Genomic DNA, 15,336 nt, shown 5'->3' on the forward strand with positions numbered 1-15,336 from the left:
AATTAGGGCTCAAAAGATGCGTCTGAAAAAACTCTACAAAACCAAATACAAAACAAAACTAAAATTCTACATTTTTCAACAAAATTTTCAAAAAAGTCTTATTTTCCAAAATTTTTGATTTTTAAAAGTTTAATATCTCCGGTTAATATGGACGAAAAATGTTCAATTAGGGCTCAAAAGATGCATGTAAAAAAACTCTACAAAACTAAAGAAAAAGATTTATAAGTGTCCTAACATTTTTTTAAGTTATGTCCAAAAAACGTTTTTTTACTAAATGAAAAATGCAAAAAAAAAATAGTTAAACTTCATGAATCGGGCTGAAAATACTCTCATTTTATGTCCCCCGGGGAGACCTACAATTTAAAAAAAAATTGAGGCCTTTAGCTCTTTCTCGTTCTGAGATATTGAGGCAAATGTAATGTTAGTACACACATACACACATCGGGACAAATTTTTAAAATCCGTTTTTTGGACTTCGGAGGTCGAAATACGTCGAAATTTTTTTTTATTTATTTAGAACATTTATACGGGGAGTTCCTGTGCATATAAAAAGTACTAAAGTATTAGGCATAATAAAAAAAAATTTATAAATATGTCAAAAAATGACAATCCAATATTTTGCTAATACAAAGCTTCCTTTATGAGGATGCAAAAATTATAAAAAATAAAAAAATTAAAAAACAAAAATTATATTCAAATAGTGCAATTCAAGAAAAAAACCTAAAAAAAACCCATATTTTAATTTTAAAATCCGTCAACTGGAAATCGAGAAAAAAATTTGTTAATTTAGCAGCACTAAAAAATTCAATTCTTAATAACTTTTACAAAAAATTTTTTTTTGGCTTTATATTTTTAGGGATTCTTCTTAGCCATATTAAGCGCCAAAAAAACTGTTTTATTTCAAAAAGATAATTTTTTAGTTTTAGGTGATCCGTTTGAGAAATTCTGACCCTTGATTAAAATTATAATTTTATTAAAAAAACCAACGATCACGGACAGCAAAAAGTAGTTGTTGAGCTTGTGTGAAAATGAGAGCTAAATCGGTTCAGCGGTTTTTGAGAAATCGTGTTCACCGACTTGGAAAACATAGTTTTGAGAAAAGCGAGTTTAAAGACGCTGCACCTGCTCTACACCCCATGGCGCGCCTTTCTAGTTTTGTCTGCAACTTCGAAAATAATTCTCGAATCTCAATAAAATTTTTTTTCACAACAGGCAAATATATATACTTTAAGAAAATGCAAAAAAAATAATCGATTTTTTGAAAATCGTGACTGTATATAACCCCTTAAAGCGTGCACAGCGGGGCACACGACATTCGTCAGACGCGGGAGCCCACATCACGGAGCTTGCGCGCGCTTACAAAAAAATTCATAATTAATAAAATATTTGCTTGAAACAATTTTTCTTTTTGATACGCAATCCTTAATAAATTCTTTTTAAGTTTTTATTTATAATATAATTTATAAATTGTTTATAAAAAATAAACAATTGAATATTTTTTAATGAAATTTACAGGTTATTCGTTACTCTAATAGAACTATCTTTTTGCACATTTACACTGATAAATTTCAACTTTTGAAAATTTAAGGTCCACTTGAGAAAAAATCTAACTCAGGAGAGGAGATTATTCAAAACAATAACCAAAACAACCACAGCACAATTAACACACTTCTACTGCCCAAAGTAAAAACTAGAGGCGTGCAAGAAAAAACTGCTGGCAGCCAATATTGATCCATTATTGCTAAATAATGGTGACCATTGGCAATTTCCCAATGGGTTTCAGACCTGCAAACCGTAAAGTGAGTCAACCTGCAATTTTGAACTCTATTTTTAAATCGATGAAAAAAATATTAATTTATGATATTTTAACAATTCCTTTTGGATTATCAAAATTGATTAAAAAAACAACTCAGAAAAAAAGTGTAACTTAAATTATCTATAAAATATTTCATTTGTTAGCACATGAAAATGTCACAATTTTAATTTTTCAATTTTTCCACAAGTTAATTTCAGAATTTGTTTAACAAGAACATTTTTATTGCTTCTTTTTATTTGCTCCAAAAGAGCATTAAAAGTAATAACTAATCATTTGACAACAATATCATTCGCGTTTTAAATTATGGCACTTTTAGAATAAAAAATACCCAGTGGGCACAGGGACGTCCCTTTTTGTCCGCGGACAATTCGAGGACAATGATGGTAATGTCTCTGAGTCATCAAAAAGACAACTAAAATACGTTCTATGTCTGGTCCAAAAGACGTCCAAAAGACGTCTAAAGGACATAAGAAAGGACTTCTAAAGTACGTCTTAAAGACGTCTTTTGGACGCTTAAAAGACATAAAAGGGACGTCTTTTGGACGTCCTTCTTACATTTCTTCAGATCTTAAATAGACATTTCTTTTATAACATTTTCTAAGTTGAAACTCAGTAATATTGTGTTAAATTTATTATAAGTTAAATTTTATTTTTTCTAAAAAGTGGAGAAATAATAAAAAAATTCCTACGAAGCTGGGATCGAACTCGGATACCTTGGGCTTGAAGCACTGCGCCTTAAGCACCTTTTTTTTTTTAAAAGATCATTTATTTAAACAATGCATATATATATAGTACAACAAACGACAACAAATGAACAAAAATCGTGTAAATATATATATATTTTTTATATTAGATATCGATGCGGGCTAACATGGCCATCTCGTCGAATTTTATCTTTTATTAATCTCATTATTCATACATCACATTCGTTCTTTATAACCTATTGTTTTAAGATTATTTTTATAAATACAATTATAATTCAGAAAAATTTAAAAAAGAAAATGGTAAAAACTGAATTTTTTGCTTTATTTGATTTTTATCTGTTGATAAAGGGGAATTCTACGGTGTACATTATTAGGGTTGGTTTAAAAAGAGAGAGAAAAGAAAACAGAGTTAAAGTGAAAATATATATAAATATATTTGTTCTTTTTCTTTATTTTAGTTAACGTTAACTAATTTTTTTTATATTAAAATGTAAATAATAAAATATACATATACATATTTCTTTTACATGTTTCTATGCAGGACTTTATGTTTTCAGAAATTTTTAACATTTATACAATTCATATATATTTATTTCTGTAAATTTAGCAAGCTTATGGAATGTACATCCCATACTCAACCAATTAAAACGGGGCGCTTTTTAGCCACCAATATTTATGTTTGTTTATTCTATAGTTTTTGATTCTATCTTTATTTTGCATTTCTTGGGAGAAGCGCAGTTTGATTTCCGGTTTCACCAGCAAATCATCCGAGTTAAATTTAATGACTCTATCCCGTGAGTGTCTCAAGACATGATACAATATCGGAGTATTTCTTGAGTCCTGAACATATCCATATTTATCTAAGAACATGAAAGTCTCGGGCGACAGATTACCCGAATCTAACAAGCCCCGAAGTGACCCGTTATCCTTCGCATAGGGCAACGATATGAGAGGATTCGCTGTGCTTCTTGAAGCCTTCGCTATGTGATTGCTAATGAGTTTCAAAATAAACACATCCACCCTTGGGATCCCTGCCATATCGTATAGCTTCGCGTTGGAAACATTCCTCTCAAAGTTTGTACCAGGATCTTTGTACACACCGAGACATGTACGTAAACAGGATCTCTCTAATTTCCTTATCCTTTCCATAGAGGAGGGGGATATACCGAACCATATCTGACACCCATAGGTCAGGATAGGTCGGATAAGCAGCAGATAGCAAATGATTTTCACTCTGGCATTCAGTTTCGAAGACAAAAACATTCTCTTATGTTTGAAGAAAGCTTTTCTTGCCGCATCAAGAGTTATTGACACATGATCGTTATACTTGAGTCTGTCATCTATGTGAAGTCCCAAGTATTTAACTGTTCTTTTGTGTTCAATAAACATGTTTTCCTCTTCTGAAGCCTGAATTGCAAATTCTCGCCATACTCTTTTATATTTTTTATTTATGTCATCTATCAAAGGTCTAAAGAGAATAGTTTCGCACTTACTATAATTGCATTTGAGTTTCCACGCTGAAAAGTAGTTGCATACGTTATGCATCAACTTTTGCAGGTCGACTCGTGCCTCAAATAAACATTTATGTAATGTATAGATGACTATGTCATCTGCAAACCCTATTCCCCTTCTGTGGGATCATTTGTTCATCCCATATAACCTTAGTAGATCGCAAATTCTATTTATGAAAATTTTTCTATTTTCAAATGTTGAATGAAAAAGACGTCTTTCAGACATCTTAAAGACATCTAATGTCCAAGACATAGAACATATATAGGACGTCTTAAAGACGTCTTTTTGTACAAGTCCAAAAGACGTCCGCAAACAGACATCCTTAGGACGTCTTTTGAACAAGTGTGCCCACTGGGTAACGGAAGTGGGACAACCTGCAAGCCTTTCCCTTATTTATTTGAAGGAAAATTGGTATATGAAAAAGTTAAATAAAAATGTTATATTATTTTTTCGCTTTTTCTTTCAGAATTGTGGAATTATTTATGAATGGATGGAGGTTCGACGGAGAAGTTGGGTGGAATCGGCCGGAATCTGGAAAATTTGGAAGGATGGAGGACCAACTCCAGAATTGCAATCTGGAGCTTTGTCCTCTTCGGTTCCCTCATATTAAATGCCACTCTCCTTCTCGCATTCGTCAAACGTCCTGGACTTCGCACGATTTCCAACAGGTAATTTTTATTTTCATATTTTCGAGGAGCTGATCAGTCAGAATCCAATTCAACAATAATTTGAAAATTTATTATTATTTGCATGGATTCACATGAAATCGACTGGAATCGTAGGTGACGAATTCTCTGAATCTTGGATTCACATGAAATCGCTTGGATTCGTAAAAGGCGAATCCTTATGATTTCTTAAAATTCGGGCGGATTCTCCAACGGATTTCTTTGTATTCGTAAATAATCGTTCCCTTACGAATCTTGTATTCGAGAGTGAACAGCCCCTCGCATATTTTTTATCTTTTCCTTCATATCTTTCACAATACCGTTTTCATAAATAGGGGAGAGTGGGGCAAGACGGGGTACTTAAGGTTTAAATCGCAAAAAAAACGAAAATGATCGAATGTATATTTTATTATTTTATTTAATAACCATCTTTGGGAATCAGTCTTTCGTAATAAAGGCGTACAAAGGCCATCTGTTTCTTAAAAAAGCATAAAATTAAGAATATGGAAAAAATTGCAAATCTCCCCATTTTGCCCCACAGGCGGGCAAGATGGGGTACCCTAAGGGGTAAGATGAGGTACTCAAGAAAGCAACCTATTTCAGTCGACAAATTTCACAAGTAAAGGTTGCATCTTTATCTTCGACATCGACACCAGCACAACCCAGGTAGAAATTTGTCAAGTACTACTTGTTTCCTTCCAGTAGCTGTAGAGTCGAGAGCGAGTTATACTGGCCAAGGCAATCTGGCCAGTCCTGATTAAGTGACTGGCCAGTTTCACTGGATAAAAACAATTCCTCTTTGTGAACAGTACTTTTGTCAAGTCACTGACCAAAAAATCTGATCATAATCGTGATAAGAATTTCTTTCCAGACACTGGCCAGTTACTGATTTGAAGAATTATTTAAGATTTTACCTAGAAAAACTGGTCCACCACTGATCAGAATAACTTGCCGAATCCTATTAAAAGAATTATTCTAGATGTATCCAAATCTCTAGCTAGAAAATCTTGACACTAAGGAAAAAAACAAAGCACCAGTCCCATAAAAATAGGGGAGATTGGGGTATTGTGGGCCACACTTTTTCTTAGCTCACACAGTAAAAAGTAAATCTTAATTTGAAATCGGTCTTAAATTCAGCACCGTCTGCTATAATGTTAAACGATACAAAATACGTGCGTAAATTCAGCATTCACTGCCTTAAAAATGTTGCATCTTAATTTAAGGCTGCTTTCCTGCCTTAAAATAAGACTTTCTTTTGCAATATCTTACACAAGAAAATTTTTTTAAAAATTTTAAAATTTTTCGTGTCAGTAGGAGGTCTAAACTATCATATATCATAATCAGTTTACCAAAATTATCACTTATCTAAAAGAAATTTCAGTTTTACCAAAGAGTGCACTTTTATGAATTTTAAAAATGTTGTGGAATTGTGGCCGACTGACTAAATTGAGTTAAAAAAAATAACGATTAAATATATTTATTAAATGGTTAGAAATATTAAAAATGTTATGAATGTTTAATTATTAGTTTAAAATTAGAAAACAAACAGTAAAAAAATGAAATTAATCGGAATCACAATTTAGACAAATAAAATAAGCTCAATTAATTACACATTTTAAGTAAACAGCTCTATCGCTTAAATCTCAATGAATATAATTGTTTTCGTTAAATTACTATAACTATGAGTGATTTTAATAATATTTCCAATTAAATTGCTAAAAACAAGCAACAAATACTTCCCATAAAAAGTATCCCACAATTCCCCAAATGCTTCATTTTACAAAAAGCTTTGTATTATTTATTCATTTTAATTTAATGCAAAATTTTGTTTTTGGAGTCAAAGTACCAATGACACACAATAATTAAAAAAAATTAAAAACTTAATTTATTAAAAAAAATATTTTCCATAATTAATTCTTGAAAATCCTGGTAAAAACAATAAAAACATGAAAGCCCAAAATAAATATTTGAATGCAATTTTTTAGGTGATTTTTGTTATCGGTTTGTAGGTAATTGTAAAGCGTTGTAAAGTCATGAAATGCTAATGAAAAATTTACTTTGGACGAAAAAAGAAAGTAAAAAAAATTGCATGATCAAACTTGTAAATATTATTAAATAATGAAGGTGGCCCACAATTCCCCAATCTCCCCTACACTCTTAGTCAATCATTTATAATTAGATATTACAAATAATTTTTATGTTCCATACGGTCAAAAACAGAAAATCTAAAGTAACAGTCTTTTTAAAACTTTCATAATTTTAGATAAGATGCACATACTTTTATTCATGCTTTTAAAAATATGATTCTCTACTAATTAATATAAAATTTTTTGTAATTTTTATTTAAAAGCTATGATCGTTTCACTGTCACGTTACCAAAGTTTACATTTTTCTAAATTTTGACAAGATAAGCCGTCAAGTCTCTGACAAGTAACTAAACAGTTTATCTGGTCATGATTACTGATCATTTTACTTCCGACAAGTCACTGGCCAGAAATTCTGGTCACAATCGGAATAGAACTTCAGTTCTCAAACTTGTAGTTATGATAAGTTACTATCTAGTCACCGTGGCTGAGTGGTAACGAACATGCGTTGTGTCTCCAGGGTCTGGGGTTTGATCCCCCATGCGTGCGAATTTTTCATTCTTAGATATAAGTGTTATTGGTAGAGTAATTGTTCATTAGTCTTAAATATTTGAATAAACACAAAAGTATAAATAAATATGTAATTATAAACAAAATACAAAGCGCCAGGAAAAATTATATTTTATTCCAGATTTTGAGCAGAAAACTGTCCAGTTACTGGTCAGTTACTTGCCAGTCACTGGCCAGATAATCTAACCAGTGACTGCTAAAGCAGCACGTTACATTTCTAATCAATCACTTGCCAGATTTTCTGGTCAGTCACTGGCCAGAATCTAGAAAAATTTCCTAGTGACTGGTCATTACAGAATTTAAATTTCTACCTCGGTAGTTTGTAGGAAAAATGTTCTCATTTCTTTTTTTTTCTTTAATTTATAGAATAATGTTTTTCGAAACAAAAGGGTTAATTCAAAAGCAAATATTTGATTGACGTGAGAAGCAGAAATATAATCTTAAGTCTTCCTTTTTAAAAAAATGATTTTTTTTACCAAATTAACAGTTTATGAGATTTGGAGAAGAAAATTTGGATTTTTTTTATGTGGTTTTTTTATGTGGCAATGCATAAAGAGTGAAAGTTATACATATTACACAGGTGGTGGCCCTGCCAAGATACATTTTCGCTTCCTTATTACAGGAGGAATTAATTTCCTGACAGCTTTCCATTTCAATTTCCACGTCCGGATTAAATCGTGCGTTTTGAAAAATTCATTTTCTATGTAAATCAGGTCAATTTTGTTTTTATGGACTTCACTTTTTTTTTAGTGCTAGTAAAACATTTTTGTTTCTTTTTATTAAAAAAGGGAATTTTAATTTTTTTTTTGCAATAAAGTAAAAATTTATTTTATTTTATGAACGCCCACGTCGAAAAATTCCATGGAAGTACCCCCTGGAAATTTCATGGAAATTCAGCAAGTTTTTTATTTTAATAATAGAAAAATATTAATTTATTACGATTTAATAATCATAAAAAATTTGTATCTTAAAAATCCACGCAGGTCTTGACAATAGTTTTTAACAATTTTTGGAGGCACTTATCATATTTGAGCTTTTTTCCTCAAATTGGAGCTTTTTTCTCAAATTTGAGCTTATTTTATTTTTGGAGTCGATTATCAAATTTTGGCTTTTTTCCACAAATTGGTGCTTTTTTATTAAAGAAGATCTTTTTCCGAAACACAGAGGTATTTAGAACTTTTTTTAGAATTTACTTCCGATTCAGACCAAATTTTTGTCCTGAAAAGCAAAAATTAACAATTAACTTGTCTTAAAAATTTTGTTTTATCAATTTTTGGAGGCAATTATCAAAATTTGGGCTTTTTTCCTTAAATTGGTGCAGTTTTTATTAAAGAAGATTTTTTTTGGAAACAGGGAGGTACTCAGAAATTTTTTAGAATTTTTTTTTTTTTAGAATTTTTCCGATTCAAAAAAAATTTGTCTTGAAAAACAACGCAAGTCGCCTACGTCGAAAAATTCCATGGAAGTACACTCTGTAAATTCCATGGAATTACCGTGGAGATTCGATGGTAATTAAAGTCTAATAATAATAGGAATGTTAAAATAATATTAAAATAAAAAACTTGCAGAATTTCCATGGAATTTCCAGGGGTACTTACATGGAATTTTTCGACGTGGGCTTCATCCTTTTCAGTAGCAAAACATTTTTTTTCTTTTTATTACAAAAAGGATTTTCAATTTTTTTGTAATGAAAAGAATAAATTTATTCGTTTCTTTTACTAAAAAGTAGTTTTTTTGTTGAGATGAAAAGAATTTGTTTATTTACAAAAAAGAAAAAAATTCGTATAAGGGGTCTTGTAACTTTTTTAGGCATTAAAATCGGAAGTTTTTAAAAAAAAGTTTGCTCATAAGTTTTAAAATATAATTGATCAAAAGTTTTTACATGTCATTGTGTATGTTGGAAGTCTTAAAAAAAGAATTTCAAATTTGAAAAACAAAAGTATCTTCCTTCTACAGAGGGCGCTTTGGCCACTGGTAAAAATTACTGGTTGTCATTGTAGCTCATAGCAGAATCGTTTAAAATAAAAAAATCAAATTTTATTTCAAAATGGACGACTTAATACAGGACCTAAACCTCTGATTTACTACTAATGTTCAAAATTACACTTTTTGTGTATCATTTATATTTAAACAAATTGTGTTTTTTCAGATTTTTAGATTCAAAAGCTTGCCATTTTCTTAATTTTTGATGTTTTTAAGTATTTCGAGGTTTAGGTCCTGTATTAAATCATCTATTTTGAAATCATGTTTGATTTTTTTTATTTTAGATGATTCTGCTATGAGCTACAGTGACAACCATAATTGAAAGTAATTTTTACCTGTAGACAAAGCGCCCTCTGTAGAAGGAAGGTATATATATTTTTTCCAATCTGAAATCCTTTTTTTAAAACTTAAAAAAACTTTTTTAAAACATACACAACGACATGTAAAAACTTTTGATCAATTATATTTTAAAACTTATGAGCAAAAAATTTTTTAAAATCATCCGATTTTAGGGCTAAAAAAGTTACAAGATCCCATAAATGAGTTTAAATAAGTAAAAATTAAAAAAGGGTGTTTTTAATTTTTTCTTAAGGTCATGTTATTCAGTGGTCACATGCCCCATATACTTTGCTATGGAAGTCTAACTAAATAACATGACCTTAAGGGATTCTGTTCTTTTCTTTTACTAAAAAATAGTTTTTTTCGTGGAAGAAAGAAATATATTTTTTATTTCGAGAATAGGTAAAAACTTATGCAAAAGAGTTTTGAATATGTAATATATTTTCTTTGAAGCAACTTTATTTATCAATTGCTAGAAATCGTAGTTATAAAAAGAAAATTATTAGAACTACGGCGTTTAAAAGTTTATTTGCTTTTGTTTAAAATGTGTTTTTTTTTATTAAGGGATAATTCAAATATTACGTCACGCAAATTTGAAAATTTTTTAACCCCTCCCCCTACTTCACATTTTTTTACATTTAAATTGGTAATTTTTACATAGGACCCCCCTAAACCTGTGACGTAATAAGTGAATGATGCCTAAATTGATTTTAAAAGTTGACTCGTTAAAAGTTCTAATACGTAAGGCATTACGATGTTTAAAAGAAACAATATTATGTAGGATTTGTTTAAATACTAGGTCAATGTAAATTAAACATTTACTTTATTCGGTGTAAAATTTTTTCAAACTACAATTTTTTATTTTTTTAATTCCGAATTCTTTTCATTTAATTAAGTAAAAAGAAAATTCAGTTATATAGGGTAGTGGCACCAGTGAAAGAACATTTAAGGAAATGTACATATATACTTTCGATATTTTTTACTTTTAATTGACATTCTTGAGTTTCGTTTTGAACATATGCAATGAATAGCTCTACACTGTGAAAAGAAAGGTACTAATTTAGTACCAATTTTGGGCACTAAATCATCATTTGGTTCTATTTTAATACCAAAAATCAGCTCTTATGATTTAGAACGTTTTATTTACATGTACACTGCAAAAATAAGTGTCTTATTTGATATCTTAAAATAAGATGTAAGATGGAAAAATGGTATCTTACATCTTAAAATAAGATGTTTTCTAAAGTATCTTACTGATTTTTAAGATGTTTTATACGTCTTAGATATTTCTTCTATCTTAAAAAAGTAAGATACTTCTGTAAGTTTTTTAAAGTATCTTAAATTAAGATGTTTCTGTCTCAATAAGATGTTTAGCAATAAGATACTTGTGAATTGTAAGATGCGAAAAAAATTTAAGTTACTAAAAACTAAGATGCATAAAATGTCTTACATATAAGCCAATAGTTAACCTCAAAACTTTTTGCCCCAAAAATACACAGAAAATGTGTACGAAGATACTTTTAACATCTTAAATTAAGATATTTCAAATGACTAAAAAGTGACTACCATAACATCTTAGAAATGACTACCAAAACATCTTAAATAAGATACTTCTTTTTGCAGTGTATAAAGAATTTCAAGCCTATGATACAATTTTATAAATATAACATATATCAAATTTTAATCAAATACACGGAGAGAGAATATATATTAAATTTTGTAAAATTATTTTACAAATTAGGAGAAAAGTGCGACAAAGCGAAATTTTGATATAAGAAATACTAAACTTTAAAAAAACTGATGTGAAATTTAGTAAAGTTATATTAGAATTTAATTAATATTCTGAATATTTGATATAATTATACTAAATTTCACTTAAGTTTTTTTAAAATTTAGTTTTTTTTTTATATCAAAATTTCGCTTTGTCGCACTTTTTCCCCAGTTTGTAAAATACTTTTACAAAATTTAATAAAGATTCTCTCTCCGTGTATTGAAAAATGTCCATTTTATCAGTGAAATAACGTTGACCAGTAAAAAAACAAAAAATAACAAAAATTGTATGAAAAACGTTACAAATATTCTGAAACAATTTTGCAACTACTATTATTCATATTTTCCTGATTACGCACCCAGAAATATTGTTTAATTGCCTTTGAAACTTGCAACCTTTTTTCTGTTTATGCTTCGTTCATTTGTCATGTTCATAACCCACCAAAACATTAAAAAATTATTTTCATAAATAACTTATTGCATAGAGGAGAACGGGGCGAGGCAGCCAAGACGGCACATTTTGGTTTGGGAGGCAGTTATTTAAATAGGTTTTTTCAATTTTAATATCGCGTTAGAAAGCCTGTCTTTTTGGCTAAAAAATCGCCATAGAACATTTTGACGTAGGTTGCACTTAAAAATTTCTACAACCCTTTTCCCAAAGGACCACATTTTGGCATATTTGCAAAAACGTGGGGTGAGGCGGCCAACTATTTTAATAGTTGAAAAAACATAACTTAAAGTTAAAATTAATGAAACATAACAAGGTATTTGTACTTAACTTACTTTTATTTTGTTAGTAAACTTCAAAAATTTACATTTGAATAATATTATAATAATATCATTAATTAAATTCAATTTAACATTTTAAGGAAATATAAATTTGTTATTCTTAAAAAATGGTTTATAAAATTCAATGTTAAGTTTAAAATGTATTGGAGTAGGAAAAAAAGAGAAAACATTTAGAAGAACCAATAAAATCAACACAAAAAGACGAAAAATTTAGCGTTGGCTGCCTAACCCCACGAGTACTTTTTTAAGAAAACATTCACAAAACCTGTAATATTAAAAATATCGCAGTTCTATTAACATTGAAATTCTATTATTGCATTGAAATCACTATACAAGAATTTTATTCGTGTAACTCTATTAACTAAAATCACCAAAATAACTCTTAGAAAAGTTACATCCAAAAATTCTGTTTTCATAAATGATACTGTCATTGCTAAACTGCTGCAGCAATAATGCCCATCTATTAGCAACTAAAGTAAACTACCATAAGCAGTCTACATTATCAATAGCACACAATTTGAAAAAATTATGCGGAGATAAGAAGCAATTGGCTGCCTCGCCCCGTTCTCCTCTATTGAATCTATTGTTTTATCATAAACTATATATTTTGAAGAAATATGTAACTAAAAAATATTTTTTTTATAGTGCTAAATGTTATAATTTGTGAAATATCGTGAAAAATAATCAATTAGATCTTTTACTGGTGCAACTACCCTACAAAGAAAATTTTGATTTAATTAATATTAATAACAAATAACAAATAAATATAATAAATAAAATAAGAAATTATAAATAAAAATAAAAATAAATAATTAATACAAATAATTAATATAAATTAATAAATTTTAATAAAGCACTTTTTAAATTTAAATCTCAAAAGTATTTAATTGAATTTGTCTGCAAGAGAGAATCGCGAGTAAATATTTTCATTTTGTGCAAAGTGAACAAAAGAATTTAGTTGAAACAGATGTTTCCCATCGAAGACGAGAAATTCTCAATTTGACGAAAGATTGAAAGTTTAAATAGAACTTTTACTTTTGAAACGTGAAGAAACTTTAAAATTAATGGCCTCTGCTGTCTCAGAAAGAAGGAAATTTTAAAAGACGATACAAATTGAGAAGCTCGCCGAGAGAGTGAGTTAGAAAGCTTTTTTTCTTGACACCTCACGTCCGGTTCCAAACTTCAAAAACCAAAGAATACGAATTATATTTATCGCACGCAATTCTCGTGACCTTGTCACTCACAAAAATGAACTCCAAATTTAATTTTTTTGCAATTTCCTTCTGCTCTGAATTTTATTTTTCAATTGTTAAAATTTTTTTTTTGGTTTTCGTTATTTATTTTAGATTTATTGATTTATATAATTTTACTTTATAAAACTAGCGTCATATTCCTCGCTCGCTCGGAAGACATTTTACTTATTTATTTCCACTTACATAAATAGTTTTTAAGGTAAAAATTTTGTTTAAAAAATTTTTAATGTCAAAAACTCTCCTGATTAAGCTAATTTTGTTTAAAAAAATCTTTAACTTCAAAAACGATCTTTATACCTCATACAGTATGAATGCAGGCTAATTGTTTATAAATTTTTACACCAATAGGTCTTTTTAAAAAATTATGTAATATATGTTTTCGTAGTGGTTTTTAGCGTAGAATCAAATAGCGCTATAAGTTTCTTATAAAAATCGACTTCTCTTCATTTGTTTATAAAAAAAATTTGTTAAAAAAATATTTTTTTAACATTCAACGACAAAAATTATCATTAGATCCCATGCCAGGATTCCAATAGTTACTTTTATTATATCTGCATTCCTTTGCCTATAGGCATCAATGGGTTTATAATGTAAAAAATCTTTTCCTTAAAGCATTTTTTCAGTTAGTAGAAAATAAATTTGACACAATAACGTTTGACTTTTGTTCCACTGAAGACCATAACAATACAAAATTAGAAATAGAGCCTGGATAAAGTGTGGAGGAAAAGATTTTTTACAATAAAAAAAGGAAAATAATGTTTATAAAAAAGTTATAAATATATAGTTAAACTGTTTATAATAATAATATACACGTATATAATTAATAAATGTATTAGACGCGAGCAGTAAAGGTCATATCATCTTTTAAAATACACTGATATAGGCGCTACTTAGTTAGCGCAACGCACAAAAACTCGTAGCGCAAACTTCAAAAATTTTTTTCTCAAAAACATCAAAAAGCACTTCTTTAAAAATTTAACCACTTATTAAGGTTTAAATTTTGAGAAAATAATTTTTTTAGGAAACTCCATGATGTCCTTAGCATATTTTTTTAACAATAAAAAATTATTGTTTAAACAAATTATTGAAAATTTAATTTTTTAAAACTTTTTTTTAATATTATAAAAAATTGACATTTATTTATTTATTCTCAGTTTCCGATTTTTCAAATCTAAATATCTTGCAAAAAATTTTTTTTTTGCAAAACTGTTATTATTTTGACACAGTTATTAAATACCCCAAATACTACAAAATTACAAACTTTAAGAAAAATCGGTGATCCACCATTTACGTTTCGTATGGAACTGCCCTTGATATAAAAATTTTAATTTGTAGTATCCAATAAATAGTTATTTGTAGCAAATTCGAATTATTTAAGTCAAATGAATAGAATAATTGGATTTAATAAATATTGATTTAAATCAATTAGGAAAATTACTTGATTCAGTAATGCATGGATTTTAATTCAAATAAATATTTATTTGCATCAATAAAATAATTTTTTTGAAATAACTAAATATTTATGGGACAATCCGCACGTCAACACGGACAGAGCTCTAAACAAAAATTGCTTTAAAAGATTTAAACGTTCTAGGGCTTAAAAGATTTCTACATTCATGTACTTTAAGATGGCGATGGGCGTTTTTTGCAAATTTTCATTTCCGATGCCAATAGAGCTGTCAAAAGTCAAATGGTCCAAAAAATTCAAAATACTTTTATGAATTAAAAGCAAAAAACGAGGTAAATTATTCTGTAACTCATTCTTTAACAGTTTTTTAAGGTCCCCGAATATAAATCTAAAGATTTTTTTTAAATTTAAAATGGCGGATCCAATATGGCGGACAAAATTCA

General features: G+C 28.7%; 1 protein-coding gene across 3 annotated transcripts in view; it reads left to right on the plus strand.

Moving 5' to 3' along the window:
• The window catches only part of LOC122510581, a 372,459-nt gene that overhangs the window by 297,812 nt on the left and 59,311 nt on the right, over window positions 1-15,336 (plus strand). For 2 of the 3 annotated variants that reach the window (XM_043625347.1, XM_043625349.1), the window contains exon 3: window positions 4,499-4,700. In XM_043625347.1, coding sequence (XP_043481282.1) covers window positions 4,519-4,700 — 182 coding nt within the window. In that variant the 5' untranslated portion in view covers window positions 4,499-4,518. Of the gene's footprint in view, window positions 1-1,588; window positions 1,800-4,498; window positions 4,701-15,336 lie in introns of all 3 variants that reach the window. The other variant, XM_043625348.1, reaches the window with a different exon arrangement.

This window comes from Leptopilina heterotoma, unplaced genomic scaffold (assembly GCF_015476425.1).
Source record: "Leptopilina heterotoma isolate Lh14 unplaced genomic scaffold, ASM1547642v1 Lhet_70, whole genome shotgun sequence".
Taxonomy (NCBI): Eukaryota; Metazoa; Arthropoda; class Insecta; order Hymenoptera; family Figitidae; genus Leptopilina; species Leptopilina heterotoma.